Raw genomic sequence first — 20154 nt, 5'->3', positions numbered from 1 at the left:
GCCCCATAAACCGAATCCGCCGTTTTCAATTCCCGCGATAAAGTCGAATTTTCGGCCAGCTCCATAGAGGCAGGGCGGGGCTGGAGCGCTTCGATAAAACTTGGATCGATGCTGGGACGCGGCACGGGTTGCCACGGGTTACCGTTAACGGCATCTCTCTACTCCAGCCACGTTCCGCCACACAGTTCTTCACCTTCGATTACAATTTCAACATTCATTCCGTCAGTCGGCCGTCATCTCTCTGTCACTATATACCGCTGCGGTCCGTTCTCGAATTTCCGCTTCGGTCTCGCGATCCTCCTCGTGGTAATCCCGTCACCACGTGTCATACTCGAGAAATATATAGAAAGTTTCCATAGATATGTAAACGAAGATGATTTATCGCGCGATTCTATAGATAATTCGTTAAATCCGAATCTTAGATTAGGCAAGTTGAGATTCATTCTATTAGAATTCGGAATGAGATATTAATCAGCGTTCGAGACAGTCACTCAAAAATAGCTGATCGATCTTCGATCGATTAGATCGAAAATAAGAGAACTTCTTGTTAGATATTGAAGAGAATCGTAATTCGATCGGTATTCGGATCAGCCGAACAATTAACACTCGAGTTAGTTAGGCAATCGCTGGTCAACCGAAATCGCTTCAACCGAGAAGCAATTAGTTCCCACGTAGAATTAAGGCCTCTAGTAATTATTCACGGTTATCTCGGTTGGTTTAGACGTTGTTTGCTAAACAAGCCAGTAAAATATAGCTGTGTCCATTCGAGTTACTTTTGTCATATTTCGATAGTAACGTAAGGTATTTCAAACTTGAGAATCGGATTTAAAAACTTCACAGATACCTCGTCAAACAGACTAATAAAATAGAGGCGAGTCACGCAAATCACGTCCATGATTTTTCGAGAATATCGCAAAGTATTTGGAAGCTGAGAATTGAATTTAGGGTCCGCGTCGTCGTACGAGAAAGAAAAAAGGTCTTGGCGGCGAAATCGCGACTAACGAGATAGTCGGAGGGAATTCTGGCGGAAAATTTCGGTACGTTTTAACCCGCGAACGTGTCCAGAGCAGGAGAAAACAGTAAACAGCAACACGCTTTATTTATTCGCCACTGCTTCGGAACGTGTGCATTCATTTTCATTCCTGGGCTGATCCTGTGCTGGGACAGTTCCAGGAGCGACTCCTGACGCTGGCCGCGAGCCACGGTGACCCACGGAGGTATGCCACAATTGCGGTTTCTTGCTCTTTTCCCGCGGGAGACAATGCCGGAGAATTGCAGACTCCGAAAAGTGTGCCGACCGCGCGAATTACTCCGTGAAACAGCTCCCTATCGGTTCTCTTGTTTTGCCTCGAGACGATCGATTTTCTTGGGCTACTTTTAGAACCGCGCACAGGCCCCCTTCGAGATCCCCGATTCTCCCGTTGAATATTCGACGAATGTATTCCCAGTAAATTACCCAAGGGAACAGGAAGAAGAGAAAGAAATATAAAAATGCGACAAACGTCGCAGATTGATCTGTGCGCGGAGCCAAATGGCAAACACGCGTCGTAAATAAGAGACCGATCGCGGAATTTCATTCGAGGCTCGTCTCGTTCGCTTTTTCTCGTCGTGGGTCGCTTCGATATTTCGCGTCCGATAGAATGCATTACATTCACGCGTTTCGAATTTATCGCTGCTCCGGCAAAAATGCCTATAAATCCCGAAGAGAATTTTCAATAGCCCCCCTTATTTTTAGCGCGTTCGCCAAAGCCCGTGGTCGTCTCGAACCGTATCGGTTTCCCGTGGACGTCTCGAATCGTATCGGTTTCCCGTGGTCGAGCCGAGCCGAATCGTCGGCTGGATGGAAGCGGCTCGAGCCTTCCAGACAGTCTGGATTTACTGGGTCCATCGAATACGAGGTTTTAACATTTAAAATTTAAATGGCTACAGCTTTTTCTCGGACATTACGGACAGGCAAACGGGATATCTTGCATCCAACATGGAATAAATAGACATCCCCGTGGCTGTTTTCGAGTAACCGGTCTTCATTCGATATTCTCCGTAGCACGGTTAAATTTCCAGCATACGATTCTCTTTCATTCCGATCAAAGTTTACGTAAAAATGACAAAGCACGTGACGAGGAAACACGATGTGTGGATATATGTCTGCGTCTTTTTCCTTTTTCGTCATTCTTGCTTGGCTTTCTCGAACGTCGCTACGAGGCTCGCGTATATTAGCGAGCAAACAATTCGATCGATGGGTGGCTACGTAATTCAATATAGTTCAAGGACTCTGGTGCAACGATGCGCCCTTGGGTGTTCGTTAAACCGCTGATCGATGGAGGACGTAAAGATTCGTTGTTAGCTGTAACAATGTTGCGACGCGAGCATCTTCGACGAAATTGTGTATCGGCTACGGGAATACTCGGTTTCAAACAGACTTAATAAGGGCAGGATATTGAGACGTGGAGAGGCTGATACCGAATACTGACGATTTAGGGGCGATAACGAATACAGATAGGCAATAAGATAGGCTACGATAGGATATATACTGTCAAGGATAGCAATATCATACTCTAAAGTAAATTCTCTATTGTTTGAAAGAGGACCGACAGTGGAGAAACTCTTAAAGACGTAGAGAAAATTAGATCTCATTGTCGAGTGAAAACAATTTCGAAAATAAATCTTGAGACTCGCGTAAAAAAGGAAGAAATACATTTTTACGCTAAGACAAGATCTTTTATTGATATTTGCTAGATAAATTTGTTTCTTGTTAGAATAACATTAAAGTAAAAAATTTATCCAGAGAATGGAAGAATTCATTTTTACGCTATCCTGGTAGATATCGTTTGTTGTTGTTAGAGTAAAATTATTCGAAGAAATGCAAAGAAATTATCCTTCCTGTGAAGAAAACATCGCGTATTCAAATATAATTGTAAAAGGGTTCCAGATAATAAAATAAAGCAAAGCGTGTAGAACGGCGAGGTTGATATTTTTCGTTGGAAATTCGTTTCCACCGATGTCTGTCGTGTTTGCATTTTTTCCATCTGTCTCTTGTTTTTTTTTTCTTTTTTTTAAACACGTTCTCATGGGCGATTGGCTTGGAAGGGTAAGCCATACCAACGCATTTCAATTAACCTGATACCACGTACGTTCGTTGCGTTTTGCAACGTGTACGCCGACCCGTCATTGTGAAATATGTGTCCCATATGGGACGTTCACTGGCTATAGGGTTTTAAAAACATCCCAGAAATGGAAATGAAGATATATCGAAGCAGCGCACGATGCCGCTGGCAGAGCCGTTGTTTACGAGTCAACTTTATCGCGAAAATGCCTGCCCTCGTGTTTCTCTCCCTTGGCCAACCTTCCCGACTCTTATTTTTCACTTCGTTCCCTCAAACTTTTCCAACAACCACCGTCTTCCACAATTCTAATGAAATTCTTACGTCCTCTTCGTAAAATCACTCGATGCTCAGACTCCAACTTACACATCTGCGATAATACTCGAACAATTTCGTTCATTTCGATATTTGGATACTAAATATACGTATATATTAAATTATTACCTCCGCGTTAAACTGTCAAAGTTTGAATCGAATCTCGCGAATTTCTCCGTGAAGTTTACCCCGTAAACCGTAACGTGGAACGAGAATGATATCGAGAAACGCGTAGAAAGAATATTTGATGTTTCCGGAAAGTTTAAGCTGGGGCAATTTTTAGGCGTAAAAAGAGAAAGAATCGGTTAGATCTTATGTTTGTAAGAGGACAGGGCTAACAATCGAGCCGTTCAATCAATAGGTTCTTTCTCTTTGAAAGCTACTATTCCGGCCATAAAAGACATGGAAATTCGATCAACGTTTCAGCATCGCGTCCAGAGTATCAACGAAGCTCTAAAGAGATAACCAAGCACACGTATCGAGAAACGATGATCCTGGTGGTCCTCTAATCGAGAGTAATTACCACTTTCAGCGATCCATCCGACGTAGCGATACCACTCAATACCCATGACATTCCACACTCACAGTAAAAAAAATTATTCACGAAATGAAACGAAAAAAAAAAAAGAAAAAGCCAAAAAAAAGTATACCATACATACATACGTATTTAGATACTGTAACGAGAATGATAAGAATAATAACTTAACGATCAGTGAACAAAAAAAAAAGCCATAGTCACCCCATCGTGTAACTTGTCCGCGGCCGGAAACGGCCGACTCAGTCTGACTAACCTTCGATTTCAGGTCCTCCTGTCGAGGTGGGCGTCACCATGTACGTCTTGAGTATCAGCTCGCTATCCGAAGTGAAAATGGTACTATACCTCTAGGTCTTACTCAGTCATTAACGCTGAAAATCGATTACTAATCATTTCGATCGTTCGATTAAAACATCCCCCACCCCATTTGCCCGAGCAACCACTTCTCTTTTTAGTGCCCGTGTATTTGAAACGACGATTGCCGTCAATCGTTACAGCCACGATCTTTCATGTACATATACCGACACACGATGCACAGATACACGAAACGAATAAACAGCCACGTATATGAATACGAACACACCGCCACAGAATAAAAGGAATTGCTCTTTGAAACGTAACACGAAACAACGGACATACGAATGCACACTCGCAAACACTTACATTGGATGCATGCACGCGCACAGGAATGCATAGATTCTCCCTGAAACTCTCCGTCTTTCGTTTCCTTGTCGCTGGCATAACGTTCACCAAAAGGTTCGACCATACTCTCTGCTCACATCTTTCTTTTACGTGTTCGTGCAACCTGGAAATACCTCGATGATTCGAAACGGCCCGGAATATTCCAGCGAATATCGAAAGACGAAGATCGAGCCGCGCTTCGAAGTTTTAAATACAATTTTCCGGATTGGTTCTCCGATTGGAAATCGCCCTATCGTGCAATAACGTCGTAACCGTGATCGATCAAGCTGCGAGACGTGCAAGAGATAATCGATTAATTGCAGTCCGACCAGAGGAAATTCGTAGGTTTAATCTGGTTCTATCGCAGAGAGAAAAGGAGGAGTCGAGTCCCCGAGGTCTCGAATAGGGCGAACCATCCGTCGCCCATTCGTTCGCTCAACCGCTCGCTCGTTCGTACGTGTCGAAGGCCGATTGGCGCTCTGTCGATGAAATTAGTTCGGTTGCCGTGCACAGAACCGCATCGCCTCGAGCTGTGTGCTCCTTTGATCTACTCTACGTTTCGTGAGAACGCCTGGAACCGCCGCGACAATCGTGTAACACGATTACGATCAGACGATCGCTGTTCAAGCGCGTCTTCCAACCGGCTCGATGTCCAATTCCTTGACACGATGCACCGAAACGCCAATCGACGCTAAGAAATTCTAATTACAAACGTCGAGGTCGTTTTGTTTAATTTGCATCGGCACGAAAGTTCTCCTTTGTACGATATATAGAACGATAGGTGAATCGATTTCTACGAAAAAATTAAAATTAACTTTCCGCTTCTTTTATCGAAATAAATATTTCTGCTTCCAAATAGGATTTTTTCTTGCATATTCTTTTTATTAAGTTTGCCAAGCAGAACCTGGCAGATAGTTGTTAAGCTTACGTTCGTCCTTTTTTTTAACCGTTATTTACTTTCCCGAATTTTTTCTATTTTTTTTTTTTTTTTTTTTTAATTCATTTGTTCCATACACCGAGACGCGTGTTGATTTTATCATACGGAGAAACTAAAATACATAACGGCAGAATTGTTGCGTTTTCCCCAGTTTGCAAACAATCGAGTATCATTCTCGTTCGTCCGGTTCGAATTGCAGTACCAAAGTAAACAAGGTACGATACAAATTTAACTAGCTTTTCATGTTTAAACAATCCAGCCATATTCTGATTTTTACGATTAATGCAAACAAGTACAACCCAAGCAGAATAATGTAGGCGATAAATAGAATCAAGTAGTACAGGTAAACGATTCGAGCTACGGCCATGGCTTACCACCGCAACTTCGTTAATGACGAGGCGAACCTAACCTTTCTTTATGGTCAAGAGGTGTGATCAGCTTGATACTATGCATTAAGTCAGCCTGGTTACCATAGTAGCGACTCGTGTTAATGTTAGAATAATTGTGCGCGTGCATGGAACACGCCGACACACGAAATACACGAAACACTCTCGTGGCAAGAAGTCACGAATAGAAACACGACAGAAACACCGAACCAAAAATGGACAAAGTACTATTTCGCGTGTGTGAAACGATGAAAGTGCTCGCAATCACCAAGTAGGCTACACTCAGAAAAAAATAAAAGGATCGAATTCGTAATCGTAGATAGAAGTCGGCTCGTGATACCTAGTAGTCTGGGACCGTGAATCGTAGTCCGGTTGGATGGTTTGTATCTGTATTACACGCATAGTTTCTAGAAGGCACAGAACGTTCTATCTTTTTTTTTTCCACTCTTCTCCTTCTCGTCGAATCTCTGGTGACCAATTTGTCAATACTATACTGTTTTTTGCATACATATATACACATTCTAAACGGCCTGAATCGTTCTGATCTTACGTTTTTCCGAGTGTAGACCAAGTTATTACTCACTGTCTCCTGCTTGTTACTTTTTTAGCCTTTAAGCTATCTGAAGCGTGGTCTGCTCTTGTAAGGAAATGACAAAAAAAAAATACGAACGAACACTTTTGTTTCCTCTCTATGTAGAAGAATAGTATCTTGTTCAATTTTGGATATATATATATTATATATATATAAATATATTACATACGCACGAACCGTCCCGTTTAGACCATTTTTTAGACGCTAGCTGCTATGCCGCGGTTGCTAAGATGGGCTGCCCGCCTGCCACCACTTACAATTATTATTATTCTATATTTTATTCCACCCGATTAAACCCCTGTTGCCCCCTTTTGCCCCCAGCCGCCGCCGCCGCCGCCCGCCCGCCCGCCCGCCCACCCCCCGAAAACCCCGCCCATCACCACCGTTCACTATCACACTTTCTACCTTCACCCCCTGTGTCTGACACCGCACGTATCACACGTTCGTTCTCAAACACGAAAGACCCCGATTTTTCCACGTCTCGAACGACGTCCACACGTCCGTCCGATAGCTGATTTGTCAAAGCAAAAAATAAGTTAAGAGAAAAGACAAAAAGAATAAGAGGAAAGAGATGCAAAGAGATAATATATAGCTATTACAATTACACGCGACTAAGATTCGTCCGGGATCGACGATCGCAGTGACAATGACAGCGAATGTTTACGAGTATCGTTCGTTTCTTAACTCGAGGGTGAAAGACGAGTAAAAGAGACAGGAAGCGAAAGGAAAGAGACGAACGATAGAGTTATAACTGGAAAACAGTTAAATAACGAACTTTGAAGGTCTGAAATGAGAAGGAATCGACATATCGCTCGGGGGGATGGACAGGTAAACGACAGGATTAAAACGATGGAGACAAAAAGAGAAAGAAAGAAAACAACCGGAGATAAAAACAGTACCGGATACGTTCAAGATATACGAAGTAGAGACACGCGTATAGCTGGCGCGATATAATTAGAGTGACTCGGTTAACAACACCGCAAAACAAGAAACGGAAAATGTATAAAAGGAAAGAGTAACGAGAATAAAACAAAAACAAAAAAAGAAAAGAGAAGTGACAAAAGAGTATAAAAGGAAATGAAAGAAACAAAAGACGATAGTCGAGCAAGGGTAAAGTCACCTTGCTTAAACACGTGACTGTGATGGGTGTGTATATATATATATATATAATAAGGATTATATATATATAACGAGTCAAGTGTGTGTGAATAATTCTTCTAGCTTGGAAAACAACGTGGCCGACGAGTGCTGTTGATTTGGTTCCGTGCAGGGTGCGAGCTCTCTTCGACTTGTACGCTTGCATTGTACCCCTAATTCGCGATTTTTTCGCGCTAACGTTTGTCCTAGAGCATTTAATATCATCGTATCTATAGTCAAATATCGTTCGAATCTTTGTAAATAATATTCAACGATTATTCTATTCTGTTCTAAAGGGAATGTCTCTACTTTGAGCATCAAACGAATCTGTTCTATTCGCTTTTTTCATCTTCCGTGAATCAGGGGTAACACACGAACTTAACCGTTATCTACGTACAATGTACCTGTCACATGTACGGTAACTTAGAAACTAGCGGATAATCAGAGCGACCAAGGCCGGATGGTTTTGTTGATTGCAGGTCCACCAGTGGAGGTTGGCGTCACCATGTATGTCCTCAGCATCAGCTCCGTGTCCGAAGTGTTGATGGTACAGTTTGCATTCTCAAACTCATACAGAACTCACATCGACAACCGTTCGTTCATTTCTTTTTCTGACCCTTCCTCTTCGTTCGTGCGTGTACCGACGCGTGTACCCCCTTTTCTTTCACACTGTTCATGGAAAACTCGACTATTCACCGTGAGAGCGATCGCGGCGAATTGAATCGTCGCACATACGATACGATCCATCGATCGTTCCTCCACGCAAACGATCAATCGGGGTCGATCGATCGTATCGAACCACGCGATACCAAACGCGTCGTCCGAACGAACCAGCTTTTCGAGCGCGTCGTTCATCCAACTATGCCGCTTGTTTCCGATTGTTTGTTTCACGATTATCCGATCCGCGTGTGTGTACGTGTGTACAAACGTTCTCGCGCAAATATCAATACGCTCGCGTTCCACGTGAAATTCAACGAAAGAACAACACGGGACAACGCGAGACGGATTAATAAATATTCGTCCGTGAATATTCATCGTTCGTTAGCATTGTTCGAATCCGGTCGCGAAATCTAAGTGTTCACCGATTGGGACCGATGTCGCGTAAAGTTCGTCGTATAGAATGAGATCGGTCGCGGCGCATATACACGTGTATCTATACGTCTCTGTTCGCGTACACAGAAGCGTAAACCGAAGTATTTCATACACGCATCGAAATCTCGAGGAATTCTCGACGGGTGACTGGAGAAACGTGCACCAAGAGACACATAGACATCGCGGCTCGCGATATTTATGTTGGCAGCAAGGGGCATATTGGCACGTACACGTACACATTTGCATACAGATGCATATACTGTCTACCACTCACACGAAACAGAGACACACATAGAGAAAAGGAGAGATACATACCATACATACATACGTATAAAAACATACGTACACACACTCACACACCCTACACGGATGGCCTACTAACCTACGTTTTTATAGCTCGTCACAGCTGTTTGGTTGGCTGAACTGTTACAAGGGAACCTTGCTACGTTCCACAGTCTTCGCAAGATATATTCTTGTCTACTTCGTTTATGGTTTATGGTTGACTCGTTTAATTCGATTTGCGATGTTCTTGTTGCATGGCCCTACCCGCAGTGCTCGAATCAGCGACGAGAGCTCGATCAGCAACGAAAACCAGCCGCGAACAATGGGAAACATATAGCACCCTCGGACAAAAAAGTCAGAAAAATACGTTCCACTATACACGCCAATCTGCTCTAACGCTTTTTACGGTTCTCTCGCGCAATATCGTTTTCTACCAATTCGTTTTATCGCTTAGAAAGGATTTACGAATCGAAGGGTAAAAGCAAACGAACGATATACTGCAGGTTATCCGTTCGAGTGGCAAAAAACGTCGCGTCCAATAAACATCCGCGACGTTATCAAAATTTTCGCGAATTTTTCCTCGTCTCTAAGCCGAGAGTTTAAGTACGATTGCTCTGAGCGAGGTTGAAAAGCGAACGAATCGCGATTCGAGCGCTGCAGGCCGCACATACGTTGAGGCACGCATATATACGCGTAGACTTACACGTATTTTTGCAATTTCTAGATGTATACGTATATAAGCGTGTATACAGCGTTACGTATGGTATATATATCTATATATATATTTTCTTTCTCAATATTTAAGATACGTACATAGCGTAATCATATAACGTATTGTGTATTGCGTATACTCCTGTAGTATTCAAAAGGTATCTGTTCCGGTGTCTGCAATCAGTTTCAAACTGGCACGAAACTGGATCCATTTGCGTCCGCCACAGTTTCAGGCTCCATACTTTTTTCCATCTTTATCGATCGATATCGAAGCTTCAATTTGTGGATTATATTTTTTGGCAGTTTTGTTTAGTCGTGACTTATGGACAAATGACAAATACTACGGAAAAGCGAAGAATAAAGTTTTGCAAGTTGCGGACCATATAATCTCCCGGTTTGTCCAACGAACTCATAAATCATCAAAAAGAGATCATCGACGCTCGATCGTGATCCAGAATGCGAGTTTGGAGCTGAATGTACGAGACTGGACCCCAGGTGTTGAGCCCTGTGCGGAAACCAAATCAAGTCGACACTGTCACCTGGGACGTGACTCGCGATTTTTATACCCGTTGGCGAGCCTTCACTGTATATTCCTCTTTGCCCGACCCTCTTTCCCCTTATCCGTCGGTTCTTCCGTTCTCGAGTCTTCCTTCGTACCAATTTAAGCAAGGAGTGCAGTCCATCGTCGGTGATCGTCTAATCGGAAACTTATCCCCTCTTCGGAAACTCGTCGAAGAACTACCAAAGTAGCCAATTTTCCTATCAATTTTCCCTCCTTTACATTTCTCACCCGTTGTAGGCGCATCAGTGAGAAATTTCGCGCCGAACGATGCTGCACGAAGGCTCCTTCTTTCCTCGCCCTTTACTCTCGTAGATTCTGGACATAGCGTTTGTCAGACGGACGTCTCGGGTACCACGACGGAGACACGCAAAGAGGAGCGGAAATAGTGGCAAAAGAGAGAGTCCGTGAAACAATCGAACGAGAAACACCATGTTCCTGAATTCCTGCTTCCTTCTGGCCAGCCGACGAACGCATAGAATATCAAAAAAAGAAAAGAGTATATAGCTTGTGCAACGTTGCGACTACGAATCGAGACTATACGAAATAATGTGTCTATAGATATCTATACATATATATATATTTCACATATATATATTTATATTATATTATGGATATAATACGACACCTATATTGAGCTGTATCATTGTCAGTGTGTGCAGTACGCTTCTGGTAGCTATGAATCACTATGATGCCGTACACATTCTAATTATTATTAATATTCAAGTATGTGTGTGCGTGCGCTTGTACAATCATACACGTGCACATGTTAATATCCACGCAGGTGTATCGCATCGAGATTATGTGCACGCGTACACACAGACTGGCCACTCGTCGAGGCGCAGAAAGCACAATGTGAAATACACGTTGAGCCAACCAGTGTTCTCGTACGAGCCTCTCTTGCCTTCCATCATTCGTCGCACACACTCTGCTGTTGCGTTTTTCCTTCGTTCTCTTCTTTTTTCCGTTCTTTTCTTCGTCTCTTTTCTTTTTTCTTCAATTTCGATTCGCTTGCAAGCTTCTGCTTTTGAGACTGCTTCTTTCTATGTATGTAACAGCATCGTTACATAGCCGCTAGTTGTTTCGTACTCCTCGTTCTTGTCCTTCTTTTCTATCTCGATGTTCGTAGGCAAACGCTTACCTGCGCTACTTGCCTGCCCGCGAACTCTCTTCTCTTGCCAAGGAAAAGTTGCGAAGTGTCCTTAGAAACACTCGACAAAGCGCGACCGACGTTCTTTGCATCGTTACGATGCTACTCGAAGAACGTGATTCCGAATTATATACCACTGTGCCAGTCGAGAAGGAAATATTTCTTGTAGACGTAACGCGGTCGGACAGGATCAACGAGGTCTTGAAGAATACGCGGAAGATACATTTCCCGCACACGTCGTTCGATAACTTTAGGAGGAACAGTTAAACGGTTCGAAGATTCGTAAAATCGATGGGTAACGAGCGTCAAAATGCATAATACGACAAATTAGACGTCCAGTGCGCATCACGACACGACTGCACTGCGCCTGGAGGAACGCCAAACGAAGCAAAGCTCGCTGCCATGACAACTTCCGCCCGAAGTGACATCAACACCACATTACAACGGAGTTACTTTCGAGCCCACTTTAATTAAACTTGCATTCACGGATTCGCGTTCGCATCAGAAACTACTTATGACCACTAGGTAGACAATACCCAATTAATATAACAACCAGCAACTTTGCGCGCGTTCAATCGCGAAAGACGCAATATCATCTGAAACTGAAGACTCGTTGAAAAGTAGACGATGTCAGATATCGAAACGTAGAATACGTTGTTGCCATCGAGCACCACTTCAAGGAGCCAATTTCCACGGAAATGAAAAAAACCTCGTGTATACAATTGCAAAAAGTTGTTTACATGTTAAACATTGCATACATATTGTTCATTGAAAATTTTCTCGTATTTACATCACGGTTCGCTGTTCCGTAAGATAATCTAATATCGATACGTTGTTCTATCGTTTGGAAAGTTACGATTTATATTTAATACGTTATAAATGATGACGATGACTATGTACTAAGTTTTAATTTTATATTGTATGCGTGCATAGTATTAGTTTAGAAAGTGAAAAAGGTGATTTAGTTCGTTGACTTGGTAAGTAAGTAAATAAATAGGAAAAAGTAAAGCTTCCATGCTCGATAGACAGGGTCGTTCGACTAACATCAAACGAAACAGTTCGGTGGAATGGACTTCTCTATTTATTCCATTTTTATTATTTTCGTCTCCCAACTCCATCCTTGAAGCGGTATCCAAGCATCGCAATAGCATAAATCCGCACATTTATCCGGCATAAAACTTTCCGCGCTTGAAAACGTCACAAAAATATCGCGGCAACGTATACAGCGTCGATGACGGCGGTAAGCGTCGCCTCGGGTTGAAATCTTTCCAACATAGCTAGAGTGAACGTCAGCCGTTATTGGAGCTGTAAAATGTCCAAGTTCGTTCCTAAAGTTTCCTGAATTTCTCTCTCTCTCTCTCTCCCTCTCTCTTCCTCTATCTATCTATCTATCTATATATCTCTCTATCTTTCTATCTATCTACCTATCTGCCTATCTACCTATCTATCTATCCTCTATCCCTCTCTTTCTCATTCTCTCCTCTCTTCCAACAAAATTTCACACCTATAACGGTTGCGAAAATTTCAGTGCAACGTTTGTAATAGTCGTAAACTTCTCGATAAAATGTACAACGGGACAAGAGAACGCGAACCTACGAATTTATGGCGACAATTGTTATTTTATCGGTTGCACGATCCCGCAATTTTTTTCCTCTTCCTCTGTCACTGAACTCGTATCCTAAATCAAAACTTTCCCGACAATTTTTTCGTGCACGCATAAAAGTCGTTTTCACATCCTCACAAACGAACCAATTACGAAATAAAGTAGAATGGTGTCTACACGCGTGCATTGCACGCGTATAAACGCGTCGAGCGAAATAACGGAAACATCGCCTCGAACAAACTGGACTACATAATCGGAACACCGTGTTTATGCAACATGCGATTATGATCTCACGTGCAAAGTGTATGGCGCAAACGCACGTGAAAGATGTTTCATTCCACGCTCAATTGTGTACGGCATTTTTGGTGCGCCTCGGCAACTGACGATTTAACGAAGGAAAATTTTCGACACGAAAATAATTCAACATAAGTATTGATATACTGATCCAGAAGTTGATCAGAACTTCGTTGTATCCGTTACGAGTAAGAATCTAATCGATCTCAAGGATATATCATATTTAGAAGATGATCGTTATATTGGACCGAGTGTTGAAACAAAATGATAGAATTAATCAAATTTCACACTAAAGTTCCAACAACTTTCAGATCCTGCTGCATATCGTTGCTACTGTTATCAAGTTCGAAGTTCGATTAGACATAAGTATTTATAATTAGACTTAAGATTCTCTCTTCGCAAGTACGATATAGGCAATGCATGTTGCTTCGATAGCGTTTCGTAGCATGCTTGCACGTACTAGTAGTGTTGCCCAAGTAATAATAGTCTATATATGGAATACATATAATCACCATATACACGGTCCATGCACCTTACCGCTTTCGCGTGTACACACGAATTACCCTCGCGTCGTGGAACTCCCCAACTGAGATCGACCACGTCGACAGAGATCGGATGCGAGTGAACCGTATACCGAGCGATACAGCTCGGCTTCAACCTGTATAATTTCCATTTCTATAGAATTATCTTATCGTCGAAACTTCGAAATAAGTGTCGAAATTTCAGGAACAGAGTACGACATGTAACCAGTAATTGACTGTTCACGCTCAAAGATCTCAAATTATTAAAAAAGACCTGCTATACAGTGGCGGACAAAAGAAAGTTTACAAAATAAGAAATATAAAAAGACACCGTAATTTGTGCGTGTATACAAAATGAGTTCGTATTAATGAGAGCAACGAATAAATATAATATGTGGTGAAAGACGTTTAGCGTAAGGTTTATTAAAATTCATAGTGCACTAATGTTAAACTTCCCTTTGTCCGCCATTGTATTTAAATCGTTAAAATTAAAAACAGAAGCTTTTTGTTTCAACAGATTCGCGTTTCTTGTGTTTTAAGAATCTCGGAATATTTGACTTTCAAAAATCTTTATTCCTTCAAAATTCTAAAATCGCTGGAAGACTTTTAACTTACTAAACGGGATGCAAATGTGATTTATAGCACGATCGATATACGCCTTACTTGTCTTTAATAAGTGAACTTTTAATAGCGTCTTCGTTAAATGGTGAAACTTTAACCGTGTTTAAATGTGTTCCCTTGTAATTACATCTCAATAATAATAGACTAATCGAGAAACTTTGATCTCGAATAATAAATCTAGCCATCGGAATCGGTTGATTACGCTCCAACTATTCGCACTTAAACTTTCTTCTTGGAACAAATTACTCGCCTCGTAAGTGGAAATATACGAGGAATAGCACGCTACAACGTTTGATGAATTCACGATGGACTCGCGCGAAATCACTTCTTTTTTTCTCTTCTTTTCGCCCGATGAATCGAACCAAGTAATCAAAGTTTAACGGAAGAACCTTGAATATTTCAAGACGCGTAACTCCTTTCCGTGAGAATCTATTCCTGGTGCCCTTAAATTACGGTATTTACGTTCGACGGCCGTCTATTAAAACGGCCGTACCTTTAAATATTAAATCTATTCACTCTGCGAACCGCTTCACATAAAATCGCGCCCATTCAATCGCGTCCCGATTTCTTCGTCATGCGTAAAATTTTTGATTGAGCGTTTCACGATCTTCCGTTCACTTGAACTCGAATAACCAAGCCGTGAAATCATTTGTTGCGAGTGAAAATCGTTCAATTTTATGCGATGTTTTAACCGCTCTCTGGATTCGATGCATTTGTGCAGAAGTTGTACATAAATATACGTTGGTTAATACCATCGACAAATATAACATCAACTATCGAATACGAAACTATAGCTTCGTGATAGAGAGAAAATAAAAATAATTTAATCTCGATTGCAAACTTAAAACGTATGACATTAAAAATTTTCGCGGGACAACTTGCGACAAGTTTCACGAAAGACTGGTGTCTTGGCTTGCCTTAGCTAGCAGCCTGAGATCAGAACAAAACACTGAAGGAGAGTCTCGATAAGGTTACGCGAGTGTTCAAGTAGGCGATTTAGCGCGTTACGATAACCACGACACGTGGTACCCGGTACAGAGAAGTCGTCAGCAACAATCGACGAGAGTTTCCAGCTACCTGTCGACGTTCCCGATCTCAGTTCTGCGTTTCCTCTTCCATCGATCGATCGCTCGAACCCCTGTCTCCTACGATCGCGCCGCTTCACGTTTTCGTTTCTCCGTGTTACGTCTCGCTGTTTCCCCTAACCGTTTGAACCCTCCGTCAATTTCGCGTACAACCGTATCTCTCTTACTTTCCGTTTGTCTTTCTCGCGATGTCTCCATCCCCGTGGAAAGACGCTGAATCTTCCTTCCGTCACAAACTGCCCCGCCTCGCAAACAAACAAAGAGAATACGATACACGCGAGAAAAACGAGGAATAACGTGTAAGATAATCGCGTTCTCTCGTCAAATAGAACGACGAATATTTCTTTTCGCGATACGTTCATAGATATTCGCGTAGATGCGTTTTAATGACAATACGAACAGGGTTCTCGTATTCGTCGACAGATAAACCGCATGTTTCGAACGTGCAACGTATCAAATAAATCAGAGAATTTAATCGATGCAAATCTATTTATTCGTATAAAGTGGGATGAGAGACGCGTCAGATAGAAGGCTTCGCGTTATCCCGTCGCGATATCGGTTTGCATTCGCTCTCTTCCTCACGTATCCGGCGAAACTATGTTATTTTTAACGAAGGCATTGTCGCGTAAATGCTGTTAGTCTGTACGAACGTGTCACGTTGCATTGTTCGGACCCGATGCTTTGGCGTCCATTGTAGTTCCCAGACGATCGTGTCGATCGAAAACACGATTCTCGCGGCGTTTTACGATCCGAAATTCGACCACGGAATTACTTACTTTTACGTTCTTCCACGCTCGTTCTCGCGTGTCGTATCGCACCACGATTATTTACGACTCTAATGAAAGCACTCGCGTGTGTATGTGTGTCTCATGCCAGGACTTCACGCTGGATTTTTACTTCCGGCAATTCTGGACGGACCCGCGGCTGGCGTTCAAGAAACGAGCGGGCGTCGAGACGCTCAGCGTCGGCTCGGAGTTCATCAAGAACATTTGGGTACCCGACACGTTCTTCGTCAACGAGAAGCAGTCGTACTTTCACATCGCTACCACCAGCAACGAGTTCATTCGTATTCATCATTCGGGAAGCATTACACGTAGTATACGGTGAGTGACAACGATTATTTCATTTCTAATTAGAAAATAAGAATATTCTCATCTATAAGTTACTATTAGAACTATTATACTATTAGAAGTTATAGAAAAGAAGCAAGGATAAATATTTTATCCTTTGCAATTGTTAGGTGTCTGTAGTGAAACGTTAATCCGTTCACGATTAATCGTACATTGTATCTTAATAAGCTATCGGTTAAATAAACGATAGATGTATTTATTTTCGGCAAAACTAATCACAAGTTTTAGGTTGTTATGTCTTCTTCATTTTTTCTTTGAAAAGACCTGATTCTGCTACTAATAATTGAAGCCACATCGACCGACTCCATAAAATCAGAAATAAAAGAATACAATGATTTTACAAACGCTGTTCCTTAAATGTATCTTAGAATTATTCGTGTCACCTGTTTGTAACGAAGGTAGGAAATTATTTGTTTCTTGAGAATTGAATATTAATCGCGTGCTTTTGTAACGAAATTAATTAATTAACAAGAAGTGGATCGATTTGGCTTCTAAGAGAATCAATTAAGAGAATGCAATTTTTTCCACAGGCTGCAAAAGAATTCTGTCCTAAAAGGATTAACGACGTGAAAATTTGTTTTGACATATAAACAAAAATTGGAAGAGAGTTCACCTGCAACTTTACCTTTCTCAAAACGAAATTTTTAGTCTGAAAAACTTCACTCCAAAAGTATGTTGAAATTGCTATATCGCGTGTAAAATTCTCAGTGTGCAAAGGATCAAGTCTGATAAAAAGACGATTTCGATGTTAATACCAGCTTTAATTTGTAATTAAAATCGTTGAAAAGTATCCTCGACAAAGTATCCTGCAATCTCTCTGAACACAAGACGCAGCAGTATTTCGTAGCACGACGTCGGCAAAAGTCGGCGAACCCCTAAACGAAGAAGACTTTTCGAGTAATGGAATATATTTTCTAGCGTGAGGAGGAGCCCGCGATAAAACTGCCACGTTCAGACGCGATTTTAACCCCGTTTCGATACCCCGTTCCATTCAAGAACCGTCTAAACATTGGAGAAAGCAGTCGTACCAACGACGACAAATTTTCTTCCGAGGATCGGTCGTCATCGTTTCCATCCCCTTCTTCCTTCGACACTACGTCGTATTATCCCCCATATCCATTCCCCTCTAAAACAACGTCAAGTGTTCTGGTATTAACGGCGCTGCTATATTCACGCGATCCATGCATACCTAACTTTCCCGTGCGCACCCTTTCGTTGCTTTATATTACATTGCCTTCCGGATCTAGAAACTCAAGGCCGACTGAACGTAGGCGGAAAAGCGAAAAACACCAGGAGAAATTGATCGGAATGGATATCGATGTGTATATTTGGGCATAGATTCTCTATGGTTGAACGAATATTATAACGATAACCGTTGCTTGAAATTGGCAATAGTACGAGAGATTTGTACAAATTTCTTCTAGCTTCTTTGAAGTTGGTCCTCCAGCAACGATATCGATGTATGAATTTTTAATGTCGAGCAAACGTTTGATCGTAATTTTCGTTTATCACGTTCCATAGATTGAAAGTAATGTTTGCGTTTGTTACAGTTTAACGATCACGGCATCGTGTCCAATGAATCTGCAATACTTTCCGATGGACCGGCAACTCTGCCATATCGAGATCGAGAGCTGTAAGTACGCACGTGCGCGTGTATAAATGCATACATAACTGAACCGAAGTGACGATCTCAGAAAAGTTCGACACCCTCGCCTCTGTCCACTGTCACACAGACACGCTACATACGTTACATGGAAACATACGATTCGAATTTATCATCGGAGCATTAACAGTGTCGATCTTGCGAACGGCAATCGACGTTACCTGTTTATTTAAAATATCGTTCTGAACGCTTAATATCTAAATTCCGCTTGCTAATTTCCACTCGTTATATACTCGGTTTCGATGAAAGTTAAAAACATTTTATCGCGATGAAGTTGAAGTTAAAAGACGTTTTGAATCGGATCAAGGGAGTCGATTGCCGTTGATTAAACGCGACTCAACTGTACATCGCTTTCAAACCCTTTTTCAGATAAGCTCAGAAAGACGCTTCTGTCGTGTACATTTGCGTCAAACGTAACAGGAAAAATAACAGATTATGAAAAAAACGAAACCTAAGGGAATCTCGTATGTTCTACTTTTACACGCTCATACGAAATCTCGTTACCCGACACCTTACAGCCCACCCCCCTCAACGCGACCTCCCCCGCTCTCTCTCTCTCTCTCTCTTTCTCTTTCCTCCTCCCACCCTTTCCCCGAATCCATGATAATCTCTTCTATTCCTTTTTCTACTCTGTCTTCTCCTCTCTAGCTATCTATCTATCTGTCTGTCTGTCTGTCCATCACTCGCCACTTTACACGCTCACTAACACGAATCAGTCACACGATCCGCGGCATCGTCGTGGATCACTTTCATTCACTCGGTCCACTCACTCACTCGCTCACTCACCCGCTCTCGCTCACTCTTATTGGGTTTTCTATACCATTCACGATGACTGTTTTACCTACGTGACATCGTGAACTTGCCGAGGCAGACGCGTGCTTTCGTTGGAAAATTCCAATGATGGGCGAATCGAACAAAAGAGACAAGAAAAGAAGAGGAAAAAGAAAAAAACAACGTAAAGAAACTTTACACCGAAGGGGATGATGTTTCAGAGTTTAATAGTCGATCGAATCGCTCGATGGATATCCTCGAGAAAACTTTTATCCGAAAATTTGTCTTAACGCGTTCAACGGGGCACATAAAATCGAAAGGAGTCCCTGGTGAAAATCAATTTTTCTATAACGCGTATTCATTTATCCAAGCATCGTTCGCAAGAAACTATAGAATTCCGATGATCGTACGTACGTTCGCGTCTTGCACGTTGAATGCGTTACACAGGATTGGACGTAATTAACTGCCTTTTGAACGGATCAGGATTCTGGAATAGTTGCAAGGTTCGCCTATTTCGATCGTTTCGAGTCGAATCACGCGTGTGGCTCGGCAACGAGGCACAGTGTGCGAACAACAAGAGCACCTTGACGAGAAGCGTGTCCGCAATAGCCGAGACGGCCGTCTCGATCGGGTCGCCCGCTGTATACGCAATCAACCCTGACGTTGACTTCAGCACGAAAACGAGTCGACGACACACGGCTCGATTAGACGTGCCGCTACGTTTAGGCTGCTAATAGTGTTACGAGAACGCATAGAGAACGAAAGGTCTCGCAAAGCGAGAAACAAGCTAACGCCCCTGGTAACACACCAGTGTACGGTGGCACGTACGGGAGAGCTAACCCAACCACCTTGCGTGGGTGTAGATGTGCGGCTGCGAATTCCTCTTTGTGTGTATGTATAAACGCGCGAATGGCCTGTGAGCGTGTGCGTATTATCACGAGCTCGCGCCGATTATCACTGCTGCAAATTGCACGCGATTATTGGGTGT

The 20154-nt window shown here is 42.4% G+C and overlaps 1 protein-coding gene and 1 long non-coding RNA gene across 10 annotated transcripts in view; one reads left to right on the top strand and one right to left on the bottom strand.

Moving 5' to 3' along the window:
• The window catches only part of LOC117235095 (gamma-aminobutyric acid receptor subunit beta), an 86412-nt gene that overhangs the window by 52466 nt on the left and 13792 nt on the right, over positions 1-20154 (top strand). For 5 of the 9 annotated variants that reach the window (XM_033496819.1, XM_033496812.1, XM_033496810.1 and 2 more), the window contains exons 3-5: positions 4220-4287; positions 16479-16705; positions 18283-18365. In XM_033496819.1, the coding sequence (XP_033352710.1) occupies positions 4220-4287; positions 16479-16705; positions 18283-18365 (378 nt within the window). Of the gene's footprint in view, positions 1-4219; positions 4288-8163; positions 8232-16478; positions 16706-18282; positions 18366-20154 lie in introns of all 9 variants that reach the window. The other 4 variants (XM_033496815.1, XM_033496813.1, XM_033496811.1 and 1 more) reach the window with 1 other exon arrangement.
• The window catches only part of LOC117235106, a 108749-nt gene that overhangs the window by 85415 nt on the left and 3180 nt on the right, over positions 1-20154 (bottom strand). The window lies entirely within an intron of this gene.

Source organism: Bombus vosnesenskii, unplaced genomic scaffold (assembly GCF_011952255.1).
Source record: "Bombus vosnesenskii isolate JDL3184/JDL3185 unplaced genomic scaffold, Bvos_JDL3184-5_v1.1 scf7180000013314, whole genome shotgun sequence".
Lineage (NCBI taxonomy): Eukaryota > Metazoa > Arthropoda > Insecta > Hymenoptera > Apidae > Bombus > Bombus vosnesenskii.
Note: the sequence above shows the minus strand (reverse complement) of the source record. Positions and strands in the feature narration are given on the sequence as shown.